At 49.4% G+C, this 20,838-nt stretch overlaps 5 protein-coding genes across 5 annotated transcripts; 4 read left to right on the top strand and 1 right to left on the bottom strand.

The window, feature by feature from the left end:
- Positions 1 to 446: 446 nt before the first annotated feature.
- Positions 447 to 1,892, top strand: J4E90_008617 (uncharacterized protein; the record flags this gene model as incomplete). Its single annotated transcript, XM_051438140.1, has 1 exon — positions 447 to 1,892. The coding sequence occupies one exon, from the start codon at positions 447 to 449 to the stop codon at positions 1,890 to 1,892; it is 1,446 nt and encodes a 481-aa protein (XP_051288139.1).
- A 4,357-nt stretch (positions 1,893 to 6,249) lies between these two features.
- On the top strand, positions 6,250 to 7,653 carry J4E90_008618 (uncharacterized protein; the record flags this gene model as incomplete). Its single annotated transcript, XM_051438141.1, has 2 exons — positions 6,250 to 6,475; positions 6,629 to 7,653. 2 exons carry the CDS (start codon positions 6,250 to 6,252, stop codon positions 7,651 to 7,653), a joined length of 1,251 nt encoding a protein of 416 aa, XP_051288140.1.
- A 1,065-nt stretch (positions 7,654 to 8,718) lies between these two features.
- On the top strand, positions 8,719 to 11,997 carry J4E90_008619 (NRPS; the record flags this gene model as incomplete). The annotated part of the gene is made up of 1 exon (XM_051438142.1): positions 8,719 to 11,997. The coding sequence occupies one exon, from the start codon at positions 8,719 to 8,721 to the stop codon at positions 11,995 to 11,997; it is 3,279 nt and encodes a 1,092-aa protein (XP_051288141.1).
- A 5,752-nt stretch (positions 11,998 to 17,749) lies between these two features.
- Positions 17,750 to 18,914, bottom strand: J4E90_008620 (uncharacterized protein; the record flags this gene model as incomplete). Its single annotated transcript, XM_051438143.1, has 2 exons — positions 17,750 to 18,246; positions 18,722 to 18,914. The coding sequence occupies 2 exons, from the start codon at positions 18,912 to 18,914 to the stop codon at positions 17,750 to 17,752; spliced, it is 690 nt and encodes a 229-aa protein (XP_051288142.1).
- An 862-nt stretch (positions 18,915 to 19,776) lies between these two features.
- J4E90_008621 (uncharacterized protein) lies at positions 19,777 to 20,812 on the top strand (the record flags this gene model as incomplete). Its single annotated transcript, XM_051438144.1, has 2 exons — positions 19,777 to 20,145; positions 20,396 to 20,812. The coding sequence occupies 2 exons, from the start codon at positions 19,777 to 19,779 to the stop codon at positions 20,810 to 20,812; spliced, it is 786 nt and encodes a 261-aa protein (XP_051288143.1).
- Positions 20,813 to 20,838: the final 26 nt, after the last annotated feature.

Below are 20,838 nucleotides of genomic sequence, written 5' to 3' on the forward strand. Positions count from 1 at the left end.
GAATGTCGCCCTAAAATAATTCTACAATAATTTTGTGTAAAGACCATCTCGAAATCTTGGCATAAAGATAAGCATTTGTTTCTTCAGAAAACGCAGCTTCTAGACCCATCTAGCGGTTCAGCTCGGAATTACTCATCTAGTGATTCTCTTCAGCCGACCACGGACATCTCTTCTCGGACACCGAGATTGTATATTAAGAGATCAACATTCGACGCTACACAGTTCAGCAAAAGAGGAAAGTCCTATCATCATGTATGTCCAAGAGTTCCAAACGACTAAACTATTCATAACTAATCCAATCTAGGCATCTTAGGCTGCAGCACGAAGAGATCGATCGATGGATCAATGATGACATCCGGCCTCTACCTCCCTCGCGACGGCAGTGGACGGCATGGACGTACATCGCTTTCTGGCTAGCATGGCACGTTTCCTTGACCAATTTTACCATGGGCTCCTCCATGGTAGCTCTAGGTCTGTCAGTATGGCAGGTCATGCTAGCCATCATCATCGGACGCCTCATAATCGCAGCCGTAGCCGTCGCAGTAGGCTTCATCGGGGCAGACTGGCACATTGGATTTCCAGTCTATTCGCGCGCGCTGTGGGGAATGCGCGGATCCTACATTCCCATGGTCCAGCGCATCATGTGCGGGATTGTGGGAATCGCCGTGCAGTCCTATCTGGGCGGCATTTGCATCACTGCAATGCTCAGCGCCGTGTTTCCCTCATTTCATCGCATGCAAAACACGCTGCCGCTTTCTGCGAAAATCACCACGCAACAGCTCGTCGGATGGGTTGTTTTCAATCTCCTCTCGGTGCCGTTTCTCTGTGCACGGCTGGAGCGAAAGAGAATTGTACGCGTGTTTGTAGCGCTGAACATTTATTCGTTCTTCACGCTTTTGGCGATCATGATCTGGGCTGTCACTCGCGCGGGTGGTGGCGGACCGCTGTTGTCGCAGGGTCCACTCCCGAACAGTGACGTTGGATGGGGCATCCTCAAGGCCATCACGACTGTCATCGGATCCATTGCAGTGGGACTGATGAGCCAACCGGACTTTACGCGTTTTGCCCGCACACCAGGAGCCCAGGTTACGGGGCAATGGACGTCGATCTTGCTGTTTGGTACGCTTATGCCGCTTTTTGGGTGCATCACTGCATCTGCGACCCAGGCTATTTACGGACAGCCGATCTGGAATCCGCCAGAGATAGCCCTACGATGGCTGATGGACGACTACTTGGCAAAAACGCGTGCTGCCAGCTTCTTCGTAGGGTTTGGTCTGATGGCCTGTCAGTTAGTGGTCAATACTTTCGAAAACGGATTCAGCACTGGAATGGACCTTGCCGCTCTTGCGCCCAGATATCTCAACATTCGACGCGGAGCCCTTCTCGCATTGGCGGTGGCCTGTGGCGCGTGTCCGTGGCAGCTCCTGACAAGTGCATCCGTCTTTTTGAATGTCGTTTCTTCATACACCATCATCATTGGTCCAATCCTAGGAATTCAGATCTGCGACTATTTTGTTCTGCGACGTCGTCGCCTCCAGTTATCTGCACTCTACAACGCCGACCCACAGGCGCCATATTGGTACACGCACGGCTTCAATTGGCGAGCCATCTTCGCGTGGGTGGTGACTTGGGCACCTCAATTGCCGGGTTTCATCAACGCCATCAACCCAAGCATTCGTGTAACGTTTGGGGCGGCGAAGCTCTTTGATCTGTCATTCTTGTTCGGCGGTGCGACTGGATTTCTGATCTATCTCGCCGTCAACCTTGCATTTCCGCCTTCAAACCTAGGACAGATTGATGAGGCTGATGTGTTCAACATATTCACTGAGCAAGAAGCCCAGACACATGGTATGAAAGCTGGTATGCGAAGCAAAGTCACGGAAGTACCCTAGCTAGTCCTTGCTTTACCTTGTGCCTGCCTCGAGAAATAAAGACATTAACATAATTAGCAAGCGAGCGGCGCAGGCAAGCAAGCGGCGCACCCTACTAACTTTCTGCACCTATTTAAGTATACACTAGAGCTCTGTTAAGAGATAATATATATAAATTTATATAGTAGATTAAGTAACGTACTTTATAAGCAAGTGGGCTATACAAGCATGTAGACCACTTTCGCCAAGACCCTACCAAAATCGACAGTTCTCTACTGTTTAACGCGATGCCTTAACGCAACAACGTGCAAAAGCTCCTAAATAAGAATTAAATACACCTTGCTATCTAGGCTATTAGAGGAGACGCGAATCTAACTACGCAACGCGCTGCAGTAATCTACAACGTCTCTTAAAGTACACTTACAAGACGACTTACTAGAAAACTATTATAACGTAATTATTAGCTAGTTGCTATAAAGCTTACTGCAACAGAAGAGGCAATAATTCTACAGCGTGCGCTTAACTTTAACAAGCAGAGATCTTTGCTTTAGCTTACTACTGTAAAGAGTATAGCTAATGCTTTGCTAGCTTAGCGTTACTAAGGCCTAGTTAGTAAGTAATAGGTAAACAACTTTGTGCAGCGCTAGCTACAGCTCTAAGTTAAATTTAATTAAAAGTACGACTATAAGAGAGCCCTCTGCGAAGATCCTAAGATTATTAGAGGCTAGTTCAGCCTTGTATAGAATATAAAAGCTAAGTATAGTATTCTTAATAAAGATATGTACAACTTTAACAAGACAGGCTTTATAATAGGTATAATAGTAGCTTAAGCAGTTATTATATTATCTAAGCGTTAAGAATAGCTAAAGATAGTACAGTAGGGCAATTAGGAGTAGGCTACAGTAATTTAGAGCATTAACGCAACTAGGTAAGCAATCCTACTCTTTATTATCTTCTAGAGTAAGCACTACCTCTTAGCTTAGTATAAAGAGGATACTCTGCCCCGCGATTAGGTTATTGCGGTCTCTAAGAATAGCTAGACAACAAATAAGCTTAGCCTATAGTAGTTAAAGCACTTTAATGCGCATATAAAGAAGCGTACTATTAGCATAGTACGTTTGCTTATTATTAATAGCTATAAGAGCTATAACTTACTTAATTTCTAGCAGTACTATAAAGAGAATAACATTATTACTCTTTGCATGCCTTCTTACTTATCGCACCTTCTATAGCCTCTTAATATTAGCTGTTTTGCGCTACTAAAGAGAGCGTATAGATGCTAAGCTAAGGCTCTAATGCGCAATAACGTTAACTATATTAACAAAACCTTGTTCTTGCTATTCTTTGTTACTACTTATAAAGTAGCTATTACAAAGAGTAATATCCTAGAAGGCTTCTAAGGCGCTAGCTTAGTTCTATTTAATCTAGAGGCTGTAGTATCGACGCTTAACGTGCGCCTGCGTACTCTACTAGTACCTACTATTAAAGACAGTCCCTAGTAGTTACAAACTCTAAGTAATACCCTAGAATTTAGGTCGCAGTTAAAGCTAATTTAAGAGAGAATTTAGAGATATATAGATAGCTCGCTAACTTTAATAGTTAAGGCCTTTAAAAAGGTCTTAAAAGGTGCAGCTATAGTTGCGCACAAGCTTATATTAGCGTAGAAGAAGATTGCTAAGCTTTAAGTAGCAAATAAGGCTGCTACGTAATAAAAATCGCACAAAAGAAAGCGAGTATAGAAAGAAGAGACTCTTACTATTAAAGACAGTCTTTAACTAACGACTCTAAAGGAGTTTAGAGTGCGTAGTAATAGAAAGAAGGTAAAGAAGAGAGCACGCGTTAAAGTAGGCGAACTATTACAAAGACGCTGTAAACGCTGCAGTAAGGCAGGATACAACTTGCGCATATGCAAGCAAGATGCAGTAGTAGATTCTAAGTAGAATAGTATATTAAGATTTCTAATTATAGTGCTATACGGTTCTGCACTATCGTATATAGTACTAATTTTAGTAGGGTCTTAGCGAAAGTAGTCTACATGCTTGTATAGCCTACTTGCTTATAAAGTACGTTAGTATCTTAAGTATCTTTCTTACATGTACGTAAGTTATAGCTAGTCTCTCTGCACCTTGTGCAACGTGCTAAAGCCTAGCAGCTAAGGCCTAATTACGCTTCTTCTTAACACTCTTTATAAGAAATCTACTACTTAACCTCGCGTTAAGTAAGTATATTCTCTCTCTCTCTCTTTGTTAAGGTCTCTTGCTTCTATATACGCTTTTTCTTACGTTATTTACGCGCTAACGCTACCTTATTAGCTTACTTAAGATTAGTAATCTAATCGCGCATTAGCTTAGCTAAGAGTATTATAACCTTAGCCTCTTTCTTAAGCTAATTAATTACTTTAATAATAGAGATAGGTAATAAGCTCTTATACTACTAAACGCGATTATATATTAATATTAATTAAGCCTTAAGCTCTTATATATTACTTAGCGTATAAGCCTTCTAGAGAGCTTCTAGTAGAGTAGCTAGAGTAGGCGTATAGAGCTACACGTCTAGCTTTAATAGAATAACGTCTAGCTAGAGAGAAATAAGGCCTATATCTTAAAAAGCTAAGTAGAGATTAGCTAATATAAAGAATTAATTAAAGACTACCTTAAAGGCTAGTAGAAACTTAAGCTTAGTAATATAGTTAATATAGTAGTAAATTAGTATCTTAATCTTATAGCTATACGCGCGCTTTAATAGTAAGAAGTAGCTAATATTAAAAGGCTATAGTAAATAGAATAAGTAAAGTAGTATATAAAGTATATAGATATTATTCTTCTTATAGAACTTTTAAAACTTAAGAAAGTAGTAGCTCTTATAGCTATTAAGAATAAGTAAGTAATATACACTAATAACGTAAGTTTTTATATAAGTATTAAAGTACTTTAGCTACTCTACTTTTAGCTTATTATTTATTTAGTTATTATTACTAACTATAATTACTTAGTTATATAGAATATTCTTCTTTTTATACTAAGTAAATAAGTAATACTAGCTAGTAAAGATAAGAAATAGTAGAACTAACTAGCTAGTAGTATTAATTATAGTAATTACTATTACCTACTTATAATTACCTAGCTAAATAGCCTTTAGCCTACGTCTTCTTTCTAATACTATTATAATAAGCTAAGTTATAATTTTACTTATTATAAAGCTAGCCTTATTAAAGTTATAGACGTTCTTATTATAGATACTATACTTAGCCTTTATCTACTCTACTAGATTAAACTAGCTTTTAATTAGTATAAAATTCTTATATAAAGCTCTCTATCTATTATATACTTAGTTAAAATATATTATAAGACTATCTATATACTTAATAAAGTTAGCTAGCTACTTCTATCTAATCTAGCCTACGCTACGTATAGTAAGTAGCTTATTAGCTATATTATATATAGCTACGTACGTAGGCGAAAATCTACGTTAATCTAGATTAAGTATATAGCTAATAATTACATACTCTTCTAGCTAGGTAAGCTTTCTTAAGTTAAGCTAGTAATCGCGTTAAGTAAGCGTGCTAGCGCGTTAGCAGTAGAGCGTTGTTTTAGCTACGCTGTATATTATAGTAGTAGTATAGTTACCTCTAAGTTATTTAGTATTAATAGATAAGATAGTAAGTTAAATATCTACTTTATTTAAAGCTAATAGAGTAGCGCTGCGTTAAGCTATTATATGTTGTAATAGAAAAGGTAATTAAAGTTAGTAGAGTGCGCTACTTACTTGCCTGCGCTACTTAGTTACTAACTACGTTATATAGAGTTTGTAAATCTAGAATATTTAATTATAATTTTAAATTGTCTTTCTACAGAAACACTAGCTATACATAAACAGGCGATTAATAGAAGGACGGTCAAGCTCTAAGATGTACGCATGAAGGAGACATCCTTCGCGTGTCCTTACAACATGATAACATCTACGCTTCTGGAAAAGAGAAATCGCAGTCACCACTTACCTAATAGTGCACGATTCGCATTGGCAAGTAGATGGCAACATGTCGCCCGCCGTCTGACGAATTCACAGATTCAACGACCACTCATGCTGTGTGTCAAAAGTGATGTTCATCAACCCCAAGTCGCCTATTGGCTACACATTTGCGCGTCGGCTACCGACCTGCCCAAGCTCCCCATCACCAAGATCCAGATCTCGCGCTAGCCAGGGGTCTTGGGACCGCGAAACGCGGGTTCTTTCGAACGCCGTCATATCAACGGCTATTATACTTGCCTGTGCGATTACGAACTCTTGAGGCTGACTTCTTCTTTTCGTGCCTTTCAAATATCTCCATTTCGTTTCAGTCCCCCACCCTCAAACAGACAGAGACAAGACAACTACCACAATGGCGAGTGTATTGACTTCCCTCAACACTCAACTCGAGGATGTGCTTCACACTCTCAAGTCCGATCCTGTGAGCCAGGAGTTACAGAAGGGTCTGCATGACCATGCGAAGGGTGCGCTGCCGGATCCAGAGCTGAAAAGCCTGGCCAATAAATCCATCGACCTGCTGCACCAGATTGAACAGATGCTTGAGCCCGGGTACTTGGTACTTGCAGACCACTTTTTGGGTATGTAAACACCATGTTGTTCTTCCAAATTGCACCGCATCTACCCCGCATTCATGGCTGCAAAGGCGAGCGAGGAATGCGACGTTTTTTTCTTATTTTCCCTTTCCCTGATAGTCCCTTGCGTTACGGCGATGACTGACCAATCCACCCCAGGCTACGTTCACGCCAAATGTCTCGTCGCAGCAGTGGATCTGAGCATTGCCGACACGCTCGAGAAATCCGGACCAATGGATATCGACTCGCTCGCCAGTGCCTGCTCGGCCCGTGGCGACCGTCTCGCGCAGGTGCTGCGTGTGCTGATCAGCAACGGCATCTTCGCGTACAACAAAACGACTAAGAAATACACAAACAATGCCACGTCCAAATTGCTCCTGTCGGACCACTGGACGCAATGGCATCGCTGGGCTACCTTGTACGGAAATCAATTCTACGACATGGCGCGCGGCATCCCGTCGTCGCTGCGCAAAGATGCCAACCGCTCCGCTGCGCAGATCAACTATGATACAGATCTCAACATGTTTGAGTATTTTCGCGGTCAGGGATGGGTGCCGCAGCTGCATGCGACACTTGGTGCAGGTGCTGCAGCCCAGGCGCCTGGCATCCTGGCAGACTATCCTTGGAACGACTTCGACGGCGAAACCATCATGGATATTGGTGGCGGTGGCGGCGGCTTCATCGCAATGCTGTTGCGCGCACACAAGTCTCTCAAGGGCGGCATATTCGATTTGCCCCACGTCATCGAGTATGCGAAACCGCTGTTTCACTCCCAGGACGGCCAGTTTGCCGACGTCGGCGCGCAGATCCCAGCAGAAAATCTAATCGGTGGGGATTTCTTCGAGAGTATTCCCCCTTCCAAGGTCTACACGATCAAATGGACGCTGCATGACTGGCGCGATGATGATGCTAGGCGCATTTTGCGCAACATCGAGAAGGCGATTGTGCCGGGGGAGCACAGCAAATTGATCATCTTGGAGGAGATCTTGGATACCACGAGGAGCGCGAGGCTATCGAGATATGGTGATATGAACATGATGATCGCAGCAAATGGCGTCGAAAGGACGAGGGATGAGTGGCAAGCGTTGGCGGACAGTGCGGGCTGGGTTATTACCAAGACTTACCCACTTAGAAACGCCTGGCATTGTGCGTTTGATCTGGTGCCCAAGAGTTGGCAGAGATAAGTATCGAGAACAGGCTGTACGAATGGGAAAGAATACATGCGACCGTTATCGCCATCTCAGTGACTCGTTTAACATGTGAAGGGGCCAGTGGTGATCCAATCCCCAGGATAGTCGTCTTGACATGACCCAAGACTCTCATTTCCTTTTGTCTGACTTGGCGCGAGAGCAGAATAGACTAGGTTCAATGCGCTTCTTCCCCTTTGCTCGTCTGCCGCCCACGTAACAGAACGAAAGACGTTGGCGTCTCAAAATCAGACTGTCGCACAATTCTCTCGTGCGCTTCTGTAGATGGAACTCGTGAGCCACAACGTAGTATTGTCATCATGCTGATACCGCATTGGTGATATTTCGCGTGCGCTAAGCAAAAAGGGGGTTCTAATAGTTCAGCAATGAGCAATGTGGTAACAAGATAAGCCTGATGTCGGCTTCCGGAACTGAGGTTTCACAAGTTGTGCACATTCCAGCATAATACCCTACGCAGCCAAGATGGCTTGGCAGCCCTGTCATGAAAGAAAACCCCAGGCAAAAGCCGTCTTTTCGACGAGTGTGCTTCAAACACGTGCAGTAGATGGTGTGGATGCGACTAGTGTAGTCGAAATCAAGTTTGGAAAGAGCAATGAAGCAGGTTCGAAAGGGCCCAGTAGCGGGTAAAACCGCGATAGAGTTGTTGGAAGACTCTTCGAGCACACTTATCGTAGCATCCCCCTGCAGCTGCATGGAGAGATTCTCGGATCGGAAACAAGACTCATTATTTCAGCCGATTAAAGACAAGATTTGGCATAAAAATGACCGACGGCGTCATCGAATCGATCCAGCTGTCGGTCCCCGAAGATCTAAAGACATAGGGACGAACTTGAGTCTCAAGCCCGGAAGCGGCCAGGGGCATTTCCAAGGGTCGATCTCGCCTGTTACCGTAGCATTGGGAACGGATGTAGACGGCAAGGCTCGATATCTATTGCACAACCCCAATCATCATTGAAGATTTGAGTATCAGCACTGGATTGTCTTTTGCACCCATTGCGGCATTTCTTTGCCTTTTCTGCGTCCACCTTCATCTAATTCGCAATGCTTGAATCACCCTCGTCAGAGCGCGCCCTCATTCTCTCCATAATTGCAAAGGCTCTAGGTGTGCCGGTGGAAAGCATCGACACGTCGAAATGCTTCATGGGCCTGGGAGGCCATTCCATATCGGCAGTCGAAGTTCAACACGCATGCAGACTTACTGTCTCGAAGCCGCCAACGGTATTGGCGCTGCTCACATCACCCTCTATTGAAGAGCTGTTGCCAACCGGAGATACCCAGGGCTCGTTTCAAGAAGGTGCGGTAGCGCCAGACAAGTCGTCTAGCACCGTTGTGCAAGTTACAGAATGCGAAGAGCTTTCGTCGTCGGAAGAGTCTGCTGCAAGTCCCGCCTACTCGAGTGTTTCGGAGGAAGATGGTGCGGAGATAGATTTCGACATGGCGCAATCCACACTTTCGCACCAGCCAAGCGAATTAGTGGTTCCATTGCTATACCCAGAAGGAGCGGCGGATGGACAGATACTGGATGCAGATTCGGCACCGGCAACTGATCTGCAAGCTGCTTTCATCCAAAGTGGCCAGAGCACCATTCACTACTTCGAGACATGGCATCTTGAAGACTTGCCTGTCTTGAAATATGCATGGAAGAAGGTCTTAGCCATAGAACCAATCTTCCGGACGGTTTTTCATGAAGCCGGCCCCGGCGCATACACGATGCGCAAGGGAGAGATTGAAATCCCGTGGACGGAAGTGGTGACGTTTGATCGCAAGGCGTACGAGGAAGAATTGACAAGGGTAGAGGCGCAGTCTCAGCCGACTTTCATGTTCAAGAGTGTGGTATACAAGGCGCCGCGAAGCAGCAATGGCAGGCGTAGTGACAGTGAAGCCAGTATCGTGCTTTCCATCCACCATGCGCTCTTGGACGGGTTCGCCATGGAGCGGTTGGCTGACAAGGTCCGGCGGATAGCAGTGGGAGAGACAGGGGTAGAAGCAGGGAAGTCGTTCTTGTCGATAGCGCGAGAGCTCGAGATGGTGAAGAGGGAGCATGGAGCAGCGGCGACAGAGTATTGGAGCAAGCGTGTGCAAGGCCATCTGGGAGCGGCTACCGGTCCAGGTTTGCGAAGACCAATGCAAGAAGAGGGAAGAAGAGGTGGACAGCATGTTCGCCACGAAGTCAACGTGGACTTTGAATACGTGGGCGAGCGGTTGCAGGAAAGGTCCAAGGAACTGGGAGTGACAGTGGCCGCGTTCTTCCACACGGCATGGGCAGTTGTGCAGGCCATGTATGCCGACAGCAGTCACGTAGTCTTTGGGACCATCATGAGCGGGCGAAACATAGCCATGGATGGCGTCGACACGGTCATTGGGCCACTGCTCAACTCGCTGCCGATTCACGTGAGCGTGAATGAGGAGATGACAACGGACGAGATGGTGCAAGGCGTCTTCAGCGATCTCGTCGAGCTCTCGTGTTATCAATGGAGCACGCCCGAGCACGGCTTCCAGCGCGACTTCGAGGCAGCCCTGTCGGTCACGCGTGGGCTCGACAGCGCGCGGTCACGTGACGTCATGTGCCCCATCCGGCCGGTCCGATACGACTTCGAGAGCAGCATCCCGTTGAGCTTGGCGCTGGACGAAGCGGCCATGACGCTGCGTGCCGTATACCATGCTGACAAATACGCACCCTCGGCAGTCGAGGACATGGCTGCATGTTTCGTGAGCGCGCTGGAACGACTGGCCCAACCGACACGGATGCGGGAATGCATTGATGGCGTCTTGACAGTGCCCATGCAGGGGCGACTGCGTAGGTGGGGGAACTGCGTATCCGGATGCACGACGCGTGCCGCCCACCAGCGGGAGGATCTGGTGTCTGTGTTCGAGGCCGCGGCGCGCGAGCACGCAGAGGGCGTAGCTGTGGAGGTGGGCACCACATGCGTCACGTATGCTGAGCTCGACCGGTTGGCTTCGCGCACTGCCGAGACGCTCAGGCAGCTTGGAGTCGATGGTCAGGTCGTGTGCGTGCATGCCGACGGCAGCCTGGAATGGATCGTAGGCCTATTGGGTGCGTTGAAGGCAGAGGCGACATTCTGCAGTCTCGACGTGACACTGCCGCATGAGCTGCGCAGCGACATGTTTCGAGCTTCGGGGAGTCGTGTCTTTGTCGTCGGGCAGGAATGGCAGAGGAAATTTGTCCCCGACGATTGCGTCCACTGCCTCGTACAGGAACCCATGTTTATGTCAGCACCAGCGCCAGTCACAGCGGCAGATGCGCCCGAGCAGCTTGCTAGCCGGAAACGGCGCCCGCTGGCGCCGGCCTACCTCTGCTTCACATCCGGCTCGACCGGCAAGCCCAAGGGCGTCCTTTGCACACACCAGGCCCTCGTTGCCTTTCAAACCGACGTCGAAGTGCGACTCCATGCTGCGCCCGGCGTTCGAATCGCCCAATTCATGTCACCCGCCTTCGATGGCAGCATCCACGAGACTTTCTCCGCCCTCAGCTATGGCGCCACACTGGTTTTGCGCCCCACTGCCTCCGCGGCAGACCCCTTCGACGTGCTCCATCGCGTCAGCAGCGCTATCATGACGCCATCAGTGGCGCAGTCTCTGCTCCCCACCGACTTTGATAATCTCGAGACAGTCTACCTTGTCGGCGAACAAGTTCCCCAGACGGTCGTCGATCAATGGGCACCCGGCCGCAAGCTATACAACATGTATGGCCCCACGGAAGGAACCGGTGGCGCCACAATCACGCGCCTCTACCCGCGCCGGCCCGTCACCATCGGCCGCCCCAACCCAACTTCCCGTCTCTATATTCTCGGGAGGGACCGTCGTCTCCTTCCCCCCGGTGCGGTCGGCGAAATCCACATCGCAGGTGTGCAGGTGGCTATTGGCTATGCAAACTTGCCCGTTGAGACGGCTGCGCGCTTCGTCCCCGACACGCTGAGTCCAGGCCTTGGCGAGTACATGTATCGCACCGGTGATTACGGCTACTGGGACCACAAAGGTGACGTCGTATGTCTGGGTCGTAGGGACCGTCAGCTCAAATTGCGCGGCTTTAGGCTCGACCTGGATGATCTCGAGACACGCATTGTCAAGGCTTTGCCCGATATCAAGGCTGTGGCTCTTACAAAGTCTGCCAGGGGAGATAGCTTGGTCGCCATGGTCCAGCCAGCCAGTCTTGCTCAAGACACCGTCAGAGACGTCCTGTTAAAGGTGTTACCGAGAGCTGCCGTACCGTCTGCCATTGCCTGCGTCGATACATTCCCCTTGACAAGAGCCGGCAAGGTTGATGCACAGGCCATCACAGCTACCCTCGCAGCGCATTAGCTCAGCCGCGTTGAAACCCATGCTAAGCTAGCCCACCCGGTTTCGAGTCACCCGGGGTTTCAACTCACTGACTCGAACCACCCATCCACATAGAAAATCAAGTTTATTCTCTCAACACCATTATATTTGCCACTCTGTACACATGGACTGAAGCGTTTGAGCTGCTGTTTCGGCTGCTACTCTCTCTGCAGCCCTTTCCTCAGCGTTGCTATCTCGTTGTGCCTCAAGAAGCTGTGAGGCTTGTACAGCAACCATAATTGTATCTATCTCTGCAAAGCGCTCATTTGGATTTACACGAACTTTCTTTCGAGGCTGCTGAGGCTTAAGAGCCTCAAGTTGACTATGAAGTCTTTTATTCTCTGTTTCAAGCTGTGTTGCACGTATATTTGCTGCTCCAAGTGCCTTGCCAACTTTTTCAAAGAACTGATGAGTCTTGCGCCCGAGATTCTCATCCTTGTGAAGCTGTCGCTGCGCTACAAAAACCTCACGAGGTCCGTGAGGGGTAGAGAGATAACTCTGAGCAGGTTGAGGTTGATTCTGACGAGGTGGCGTGATAGGCCTTTGAGATATCTGAGATGAGTTGACTACCCGGTCAATATTGAATGGACAGATGCCAGCAGTAGCCCATCCTGCTCGTATAACTCTCTCAGTAATTGCGCGCTCTCGTGCGTGATAATAAGCTGTGATAAAGCGCTCTTTTTTAACAGGCGCTGCGTCGTTAAGGTACGAGAGGGCCTAGATTTGCTGCCAGTAGAACCTCTTCACGACGGAGAATACTGAGAGGTCTAGAGGCTGTAGGACATGAGAAGAATGAGCAGGTAGAAACAGAAGATAAACTTTGTTCTGTTTGCAAGCCCATAGGAAATCCAGGCTGATGTGGCTGCCGTGGCCATCTAGGATCAGCATCCTCCAACGATCGTCTAATGGAGCTGTCTCGGGCAGGAATACCCGCTGCAACCACTTAGCGCCTATTTTGTTTGATGTCCAGCCATCCTCTGAGGTTGTGTAAAGCTATTCAGGAATTATCGCAGGAAACTAAGTGCTCTGTAGGCTCTTCTCTTTGAATATAACTAAACAGCGCGGTTTCTTGCTGTGAACAGTCTGTAGGCACTGTATTCTAGCTACCTAACCTAGATGCTATTTATAGTTAAGATAAGGGAAAAGAGAGAAGATAGTTGCCATCTCTTGTGTTTGTGTTTGCGCACGGTCCACGCGCTGCTGAGGCAAGGTGAGGGACCGCTGGCGGGGCAAGGTGGGGTAAAGAAGGTGGGGGACAGAAGGGAAGGAAGCGACTAGGCCAGCAGCCTAGTCATGTGACCTCGGGCTCAGCCCGTTACACTTGCCTGTAGCCGACACGCACTCGATTATTGATGCCCACTCGCGGTTCTCTGGAGACTGATGGTAAGCCTTCTTCTTCTGACTAGATGCGAGCACTCTAGTGTTAGCACACACACCTAAGGCCTTCCCAGTCTCATCCATATTCCATATATCCTCAGCTCTTATGCCTAGCCTCGTACGAGTCCTCTCAAAGAGCTCAAGGAACGCGCGTACAGAGATGTCAACAATCAGTTCAAGCCGGCTTGATTGTTATCGATAAGTGTGATCAGACTATTCTCGGGGACGTGTCCTCGGGCACGGATATCTTCCTGGTCTGATCACACTTATCGATAACAATCAAGCCGGCTTGAACTGATTGTTGACATCTCTGCGCGCGTATCTGTACCGGCGTTGCTCCCTCAGCTCGAGCAGCCTCAATCTTTCGACCCACAACAGATGCGACGCGTGGGTTACGCTTAAGGAAGGTGTCAGCCACCGTGTGGGCCTCAGGGTACATGACCCAGGTTCCATCCCATCTCTCACTCACTCCAGGCTAGTACGTGCGAGGCTTACAGTACTAGGTCAAAAGTTTCCGCCGCCAAGCTACACTAGCGCAAAATCAACATGCTCACCCCAAACTTCATAAGGCTTTAAATACTGCTAAACATGTCAGATTTTAATAATTTTGAGTGTTTTAGTGTCGCATTGATCTAATATTTCGTTTGCCACCCTCGCGCTTTGCGTACGGCAGCGAGGCGTCGTGGCATTGACATGATAAGTCGCTTGATAAGCTTCGTCGGTATGCCGCGCCAGCACTCCTTCAGCGCCTCACAAAACCCATCCCACTCCTCTTGTGCTTGGCTAAGGTTGCTGTATTGTGGGTAGAGCTTATACATGCGTCTCTTAAGCACCCACCAAAGGTGTTCAATTGGGTTGAGATCGGGTGAGTATGCTGGCCATTTGATGCAGTTGATGTAGTGCTCACGATGGAAAGCAGCTACTGCTCTTGAGCGGTGTATACCCGCGTTATCCTGCATAAACAGCTCGGAACGACGCCAATGTGGGAGGAGACCTTTTGCCAACGCTTTCATGTAACTTTGGGCGGAGTAGCCACGCTTTTTAGCATCAGGATCACGTTCCATTATGATTAGCTTGCTCCTCCGCGCGCGGCAGCGTTTATCAAGCCACACACACACGCCCACACCATCTGTGCTGGCTTAAGGCTTTTACTAGTAGGATCTAGCATCTCAGGTTTCCATCTCTCCCAAGGGTAGCGAAAGCACCACTCCTGGTTGGCGCCAGATCCCTTCTGAACAGAGCACTCATCTGAGAACTTAAGCGTGCGCCGTACCCACACGAAGTGTCGGTACTCGTGAGCGAACTTCAAGCGCAGCAAGGCATGCGCGCGGGTGAAATTTGGACGCTTTTTTGCCTTATAATTAGTGAGGCCATGTCGCTTTAATGCCCGGTATAATGTGCTGCGGCTGGGTGGCTTTGAAGGGGTGCCCTCCGCGTTCACGAAGATAGCCTCTTTAGAGAGCTGTGAGTACTCTATCTTTGGAGCAGCGCGAACTTTTCTAAAGAGGATTTTTTTCTGCTGCTTCGATAGAACAGGTGGCCGGCCGCTGCGAGGTTTGTCTTGAACGCTGCCTGTTTGACGGTACTTGAGGCGTAGGTCGCGGATGGCGCGTTCCGACCTCTGTATCGCCGCTGCGACTTCCTGCACCGTCATCCCACCCTGCAGCATCCCAATGCACCGATCGCGCGTTGCAGGACTAATATTTCGACGTCTGCGCACATTTTGATCCAACTCTTGTCCAAATGGGCGTGGCGTAGCCATAGTTGTGACGCATTGAAATTGAGGTGTCGATGTTGTTGATGGAAGCTGGTCGCTAGCGCGGCAGAAACTTTTGACGCGTGACTGTAGCGCCCACAACGCTAGCCGGCAGAGATATATAAATCTCAGTCCCCGTAGCACAATACAACACGATTCACCACATGTTCTATCCCAGTGCCACTAACAGAAGGCAGCCATCCAATGCTTGCCTAAAGGTCTGTGGTCTCCATTCATCCGGAGGATTCGATTCGCCATTTCTCGTGCGCGTGCGTGGGAGGGAGGAAAAGCTCGTGCGTCTTCTTCGAGTATCCATTGTACGAGGAAGTCCTCCTGTTCTGGAGTCTATCTTTGTTGGTATACGTGGCTGGTTTGGCTGTTCCGCGCGCCTCGTACACGGGCCGAGAAAGTAGCTTGAGGGAGGTTGTAGGCCTTTGCAGCAGCTCTCTGACTCGGAAAAACACCAGCATTAAGATCGCGGATAGCTGCTTGAATAGATTCTTCACGGGTGTCCATTTGCGCAGCGTGGGTGGCGAGAAAAGTCGTGTTTTGGAGAGGGTGCTGAGCGGCGATAGGGTGAGTTGAAACCCCGGGTGACTCGAAACCGGGTGGGCTAGCTTATCGAGTTTTCGGCTCCCAAGACCCAATGTATTGAAACTTTATTCGCGTCAGTTTCTTCTGTAAATAGACTGCTTCAGAAAGATAATATCTAATTCTCATCACCTATTAAATGAGCATAGCGATGGGCTGACTGTGCGCCCAAGGTGGTTAGAGCCCCGTCACCTCACCCAAACACTGACATGTCGATTGGTGAGAAAAAGGCACTTCCAAGCCACTTAGGTACTCGATCGTATATTCTGTACCCATCGGAGCCCGGGTCTTGCAATTCTGGCTCCTGTGCACTGTCATAGCGTCGTGTTATCAGTTTGCTTTCAATTTTTCTATTATTTTTATCGTCTATGGTGGTACTGGCGCTGCTCCTGCAGCTCGAAACATCTCTACTTTTGACGAGATTCTCTTCTCTAGCTCTGTCGCCATGCCTGCGCAAGTAGCTCGACACGACGCCGAGGACAGCAACGCCACGGCTTCACACAACTTGCCCACAGCTCGTTGCATTTCCGATAGCCGGTTCGTCATCAGCGTGCGCAGCAAAATCTGGCGGTCCAGTCCCCTCACTGCATAGCTCCCGCACCGCATCGGCAGTTCATCTTTGGCCAGATTACTGAGGAGCGAGCACCGATCTTGCTCGCATGATCCGCTTCCTTCTATCCACAGCGTGCCCATGCCGAGCATCACACTCAACTCATCCATGGCCTGGCAGAGCACCAACGCCGACGACATGCGCGTACTGCAAGACGGGCACGAAAGGACGACGAAGCAGTGATCCAGCAGCACCCTAGAGCGCTGCACCGCACTCGCGAAGAACGCCCCATCGTCGCGCCCGCTCCCCACACATGTATCGGTAACCGACAACTCCCCGAGGTGCTGCAACAGCGTCGCCGTACACTGGCAGCCCTGAGGCACCTTGGTAATCGATGTGCATCCCTGGACTACGGCGAGCGAGGCTTGCGGGAATGCGTGCATTTCGAGAGGCGCGCTATCGCGAAGTGGGGTCATGAGAACTTCAAAGTCCATTTGATCGTTGATGAAGGCGTTGTCTGGAAAAAAGAAGTCGGGGTATTGGCTTGGGTCGAGATCGCTGAAGAGGTTGGTCGTCTGGTCCATCTCGAGATCTTGGGAGAAATGCGAGGTCTGACCATTGTTGATCACGTTGATGTCGTCGTTATAGTCGTTACTGCCGTTGCTGATGCTATCTTGTGCTTGTCCGCGTATAGAATCGCCGTTCACTGGGTGGTAGTGGTTGCTGGTCTGAGAGTCGTTCTCTGCAAAGATACTAGTCTCTTGATTCCGACTCGAGTCAGGCTGCGAGCCGTCCGGGGACGGATCATGGTATTGTCGTCTTCCCAAATCGGCATCTTGCGTCCCGCTTCGTACTGTGGCTTCTACTGCAGTCAAAGTAGTTTCTCGTGGTGGTGAGGCGAGAGGCCTACGTCCATCCTGGGACGGAGACGTTTCCGTCGGCGTCGGCAGCAGCGTCTGCTGATGTTGGGACGACTGTGATTGGGTGGGTGATGGTGGAGCAGGCGTCGTGGAGTCTACTGTCCGCTTTGGTCGAGGACGCCCGGCACGTCGAGATGCACTATACACACATTCAATGTTGTATTTGGCGCATCGGCGACAGCTGGGTCGTTCTTGACCGCAGCGAATCTTTGATGTTTGACAAGTATCACAAGACTGACGAACTTTGGGCACCCTTGGAGTTTGGCTGTTTCGTTGGCTGGACATGACACAATTTCAGGGTCCAATGGCGTTTCCTGCGGACGACTCCAAACTCAATCACAAAGAGACAGAAGCAAGTATACTAATGAAAAGCGGAGTGAGCCCGGAACATTTTGTGAACATTCTGATCTGGCAATCTTGGCGCCTCTCTCGGCTCTTCTCCATGGAACCCGCGTAATCACGGGAACACCCTCAGCGTGGGTGCAGGTACGCGGGTCCTCAAGCTGACGAGGCTGTCAGGATCTACTTGTTTGAGGCTAATCATTTCGGGACCTGCTGCTTAAATTCCTGCAGCTCCTGCATCTTAGCGCGGACGAGATCCTGGTATGCAGCCGTGTGCGCCGACCTGGTCCTGGTGAGAGCACTCTCAAGTCGGGCCATGACTTGTACAAAGTGCCGGAGTTGAAGCTGCATGAGTTTCCGGCTTAGCATTTCGGCATCCGCCCGATCCAGGTGGATATCTCCGAGAGATACGGTGTGGTCGAGACCTGCTCCAAGCCCTGTCCCACGTACCCATTCAATCACGGTGGCGCTGACAACCGTAACACTGGCCAGCGAGAATCGCCGCTGGCAACATGCCGCGCAGTTGAGAACGGCATAGCACCGAGTTTCTGCATCCTCCATCACTTCCAGCAATGTCTCCAACCCCACTTTGACATCTCCGAGTTGTTCGATGCGCATCAGGACGCGAATCGCTGATAGCGTGCAAGCGCAATTGATGGGGTAGATTGTCTCCATTCTCTCTTTGCCTTCCTCTTCTGAAGTGCTCCGCGTGTTAGCTTCGAATCGGAGATCGGTAGAATTGAGAGCATATACCTAGGTGCCTTCGTCTTTCAGCGGCCCGAATTCTGCAGAGTGAATTGGTTCAAACCAACTCCTTATATGTCATCCATAGCATTCCTCGGCCACCGAGAGCCTTTGGTGACAGGTAAACAAAAGCGACCAGCGTTGATCATCTGTACCACATCTTTTACTAGGCTTTATATTTCGTGTCGTGTATTCTAAGTTCTTCTAGGTCCACCAAAGTGCCGAGGCTAGCTCCTCATCCTCATAGAAGACGATGCATCTCACTTCCATACTTTCCCTCAAGGGGGCATCCTTAGCCGAACCCGGATGCTCAAAAGCACAATGAGCACAGGCTGTATCAAAGAGTCAGTCAAGGACGATCACTAGACGAAAATAACCAGCCAGCCCGGGACGACTGGGATCGCTGAAATTCTGGGATAGGCTCACCTTTTCCAGTGACCGCCGGTTTATTATCCCAGATCTTAATGAAGGTAACCTCGCTGTTCTGCTGCGCGTCGAGATAATACCACCGTTGATCTTCATGATGCGAAACGTTGCAAGACTGACCCCGCAGCTCGAACCGGTTACGATACAAGTTTGTGGGATGGTAGTTTCCAGGCTTCAGGCTAGTGAAGTCCATGGTAGCAAGCGGCCAGTCTTGCACAGGGCCATTGAGGGGCCTCCACACGCTGTGCGAAGCCGATCAGCTGCTACATCCTGAATGCTAAATAGAATTCGTACGTACTTTATGATCTGCACACGACCCTTGAGCAGGCGATCTGACTCGTAGCCAAGATGCTGGTGGACGCGACGTGCAGCCCCTACCGGGCCCCTGGACCTCTCGTCAGCATCGCCCTCTCTTATTAAGTAATTACGTTCTCAAAGAGATAGTTACTTACTGGTCGATGTGTACGTAAGCTGCGGGTTGCTCTCGACCATCAGGGTTCTTGCCCGCCAACGAGGGGTCACGACGGCGCATGGTATGGTCGAATATGACGACTCGCGAGGCCCCAGTGTGTTTCATGATCAGGCCCTGAAGGTGCTCATAATAGCGCTCTTTAGCGCCGTGTTCATTGGTCCGAAGTTGGTCGACGAACGCCGCCCCTTCAGCATCGTCTGCGTAGGCGAAGCCGTGCGTATCGAGATGAAACTGGTCTTTGATAGGGCGGGAGTCCTTCACCTGCACTGTCTTGGCCTTATAGGAAAAGTTGCAGGATTCGAAGCCTTCATCGGGTTGAGAGCGATAGAAGGGCTCTTCGGCCATTGGGGCCATGAACTGCATCGTTGCTGTCGTCGACATGATGAAAAGCTCCTGAGAAACGTGAATGAAACTGCTTCAAGCTCTGTGTTGTGCAAAAGAATTGCGACATGCTTTTGAACACAAATCAGGCGATTGGATGCGTCGACGCCCGATATTGTCGCTCTCCGAGGCATCAATAGTAACGACACAAAAGAGGCTACAGCCCAGCACAGCCCTGCTGTACGATTTCAACAACGCCAAAATGTCAGACTGCTTCGACGTTCTCATCATTGGAGGTGGCCTCGCTGGGCTGAGCACTGCGTTGAGTCTGGTGCGCTCGCTTCACACAGCCGTTGTGTTTGACTCTCGGGCCTACCGCAACCGTAAAGCAAACTGGCTGCACACTCTTCCCGGCTGGGATGGTCGTGATCCTGAGGAGTACCGTGCCGCTGCCCGACAAAACATTCTTTCCAAATACAACACGGTCCAATTCGCGACTGGAGTCGTGATTGAAAATGTTATTCGCGATGCCGATGCCGAGTTTCCCTTTACAGCTACCGACTCGAAGGGGCGTATTTGGCGAGGTCGCAAGCTCGTGCTAGCCATGGGCATTCAGGACGTGCCAGTCGACGTTCCGGGATATAACGACTGTTGGGCTAAGGGAATGTACGTGTCTTTGTTCCGCTCATTTCAGTTCTTCGGCTGATCATTCTCATAGATTCCATTGCCTTGTGCATCGTGGCTATGAAGAACGTGGCTGTGCGTCAGCGGGCGTTTTAGCTGCGGGCGGTGATGACAATCTCAAGGCAGCCCGTCATCTCTCGCTGCAGTGCCGTCGTTATACTTCTGGGCCCGTTACCGTTTACACTCACGGAAACCAGGAACTGGCGGCGGAATGCCGAGAAGCTTTGGGTCCCCTTGGGTTCCGTGTAGATGCTCGGAGAATTGTGCGCTTTATCAAGGAGCCCACTCAGGCCCAGGTTACCGCCGTTTTCGAAGACGACGAGAAGATGACTGAAGGGTTCATCATTCACAGACCGTTACCTCTGAACAACGGCGCTTTTGCGAAACAACTGGGCGTTGAGACAAACGATTTTGGCTTCTATAAGACCAACCCGCCTTTCTTCGAGACGTCGGTGCCCGGCATATTTGCGGCGGGAGATTGTGGCGATCCATTCAAAATTGGCACGTTCGCTGTTTCAATGGGCGCTTTTGTTGCAGGCGGCCTGCAAATGCAGCTTGATGCTGGAAGTGGGGGTGCACTAGGCCCGGCCTATCAAATTGTCAAGCAGAACTAGAAAGATTGATCATTTCCTCAAAACGT

This window comes from Alternaria incomplexa (genome assembly GCF_024043165.1).
Source record: "Alternaria incomplexa strain BMP 0042 chromosome Unknown scaffold_13, whole genome shotgun sequence".
In the NCBI taxonomy this organism is placed as follows: domain Eukaryota; kingdom Fungi; phylum Ascomycota; class Dothideomycetes; order Pleosporales; family Pleosporaceae; genus Alternaria; species Alternaria incomplexa.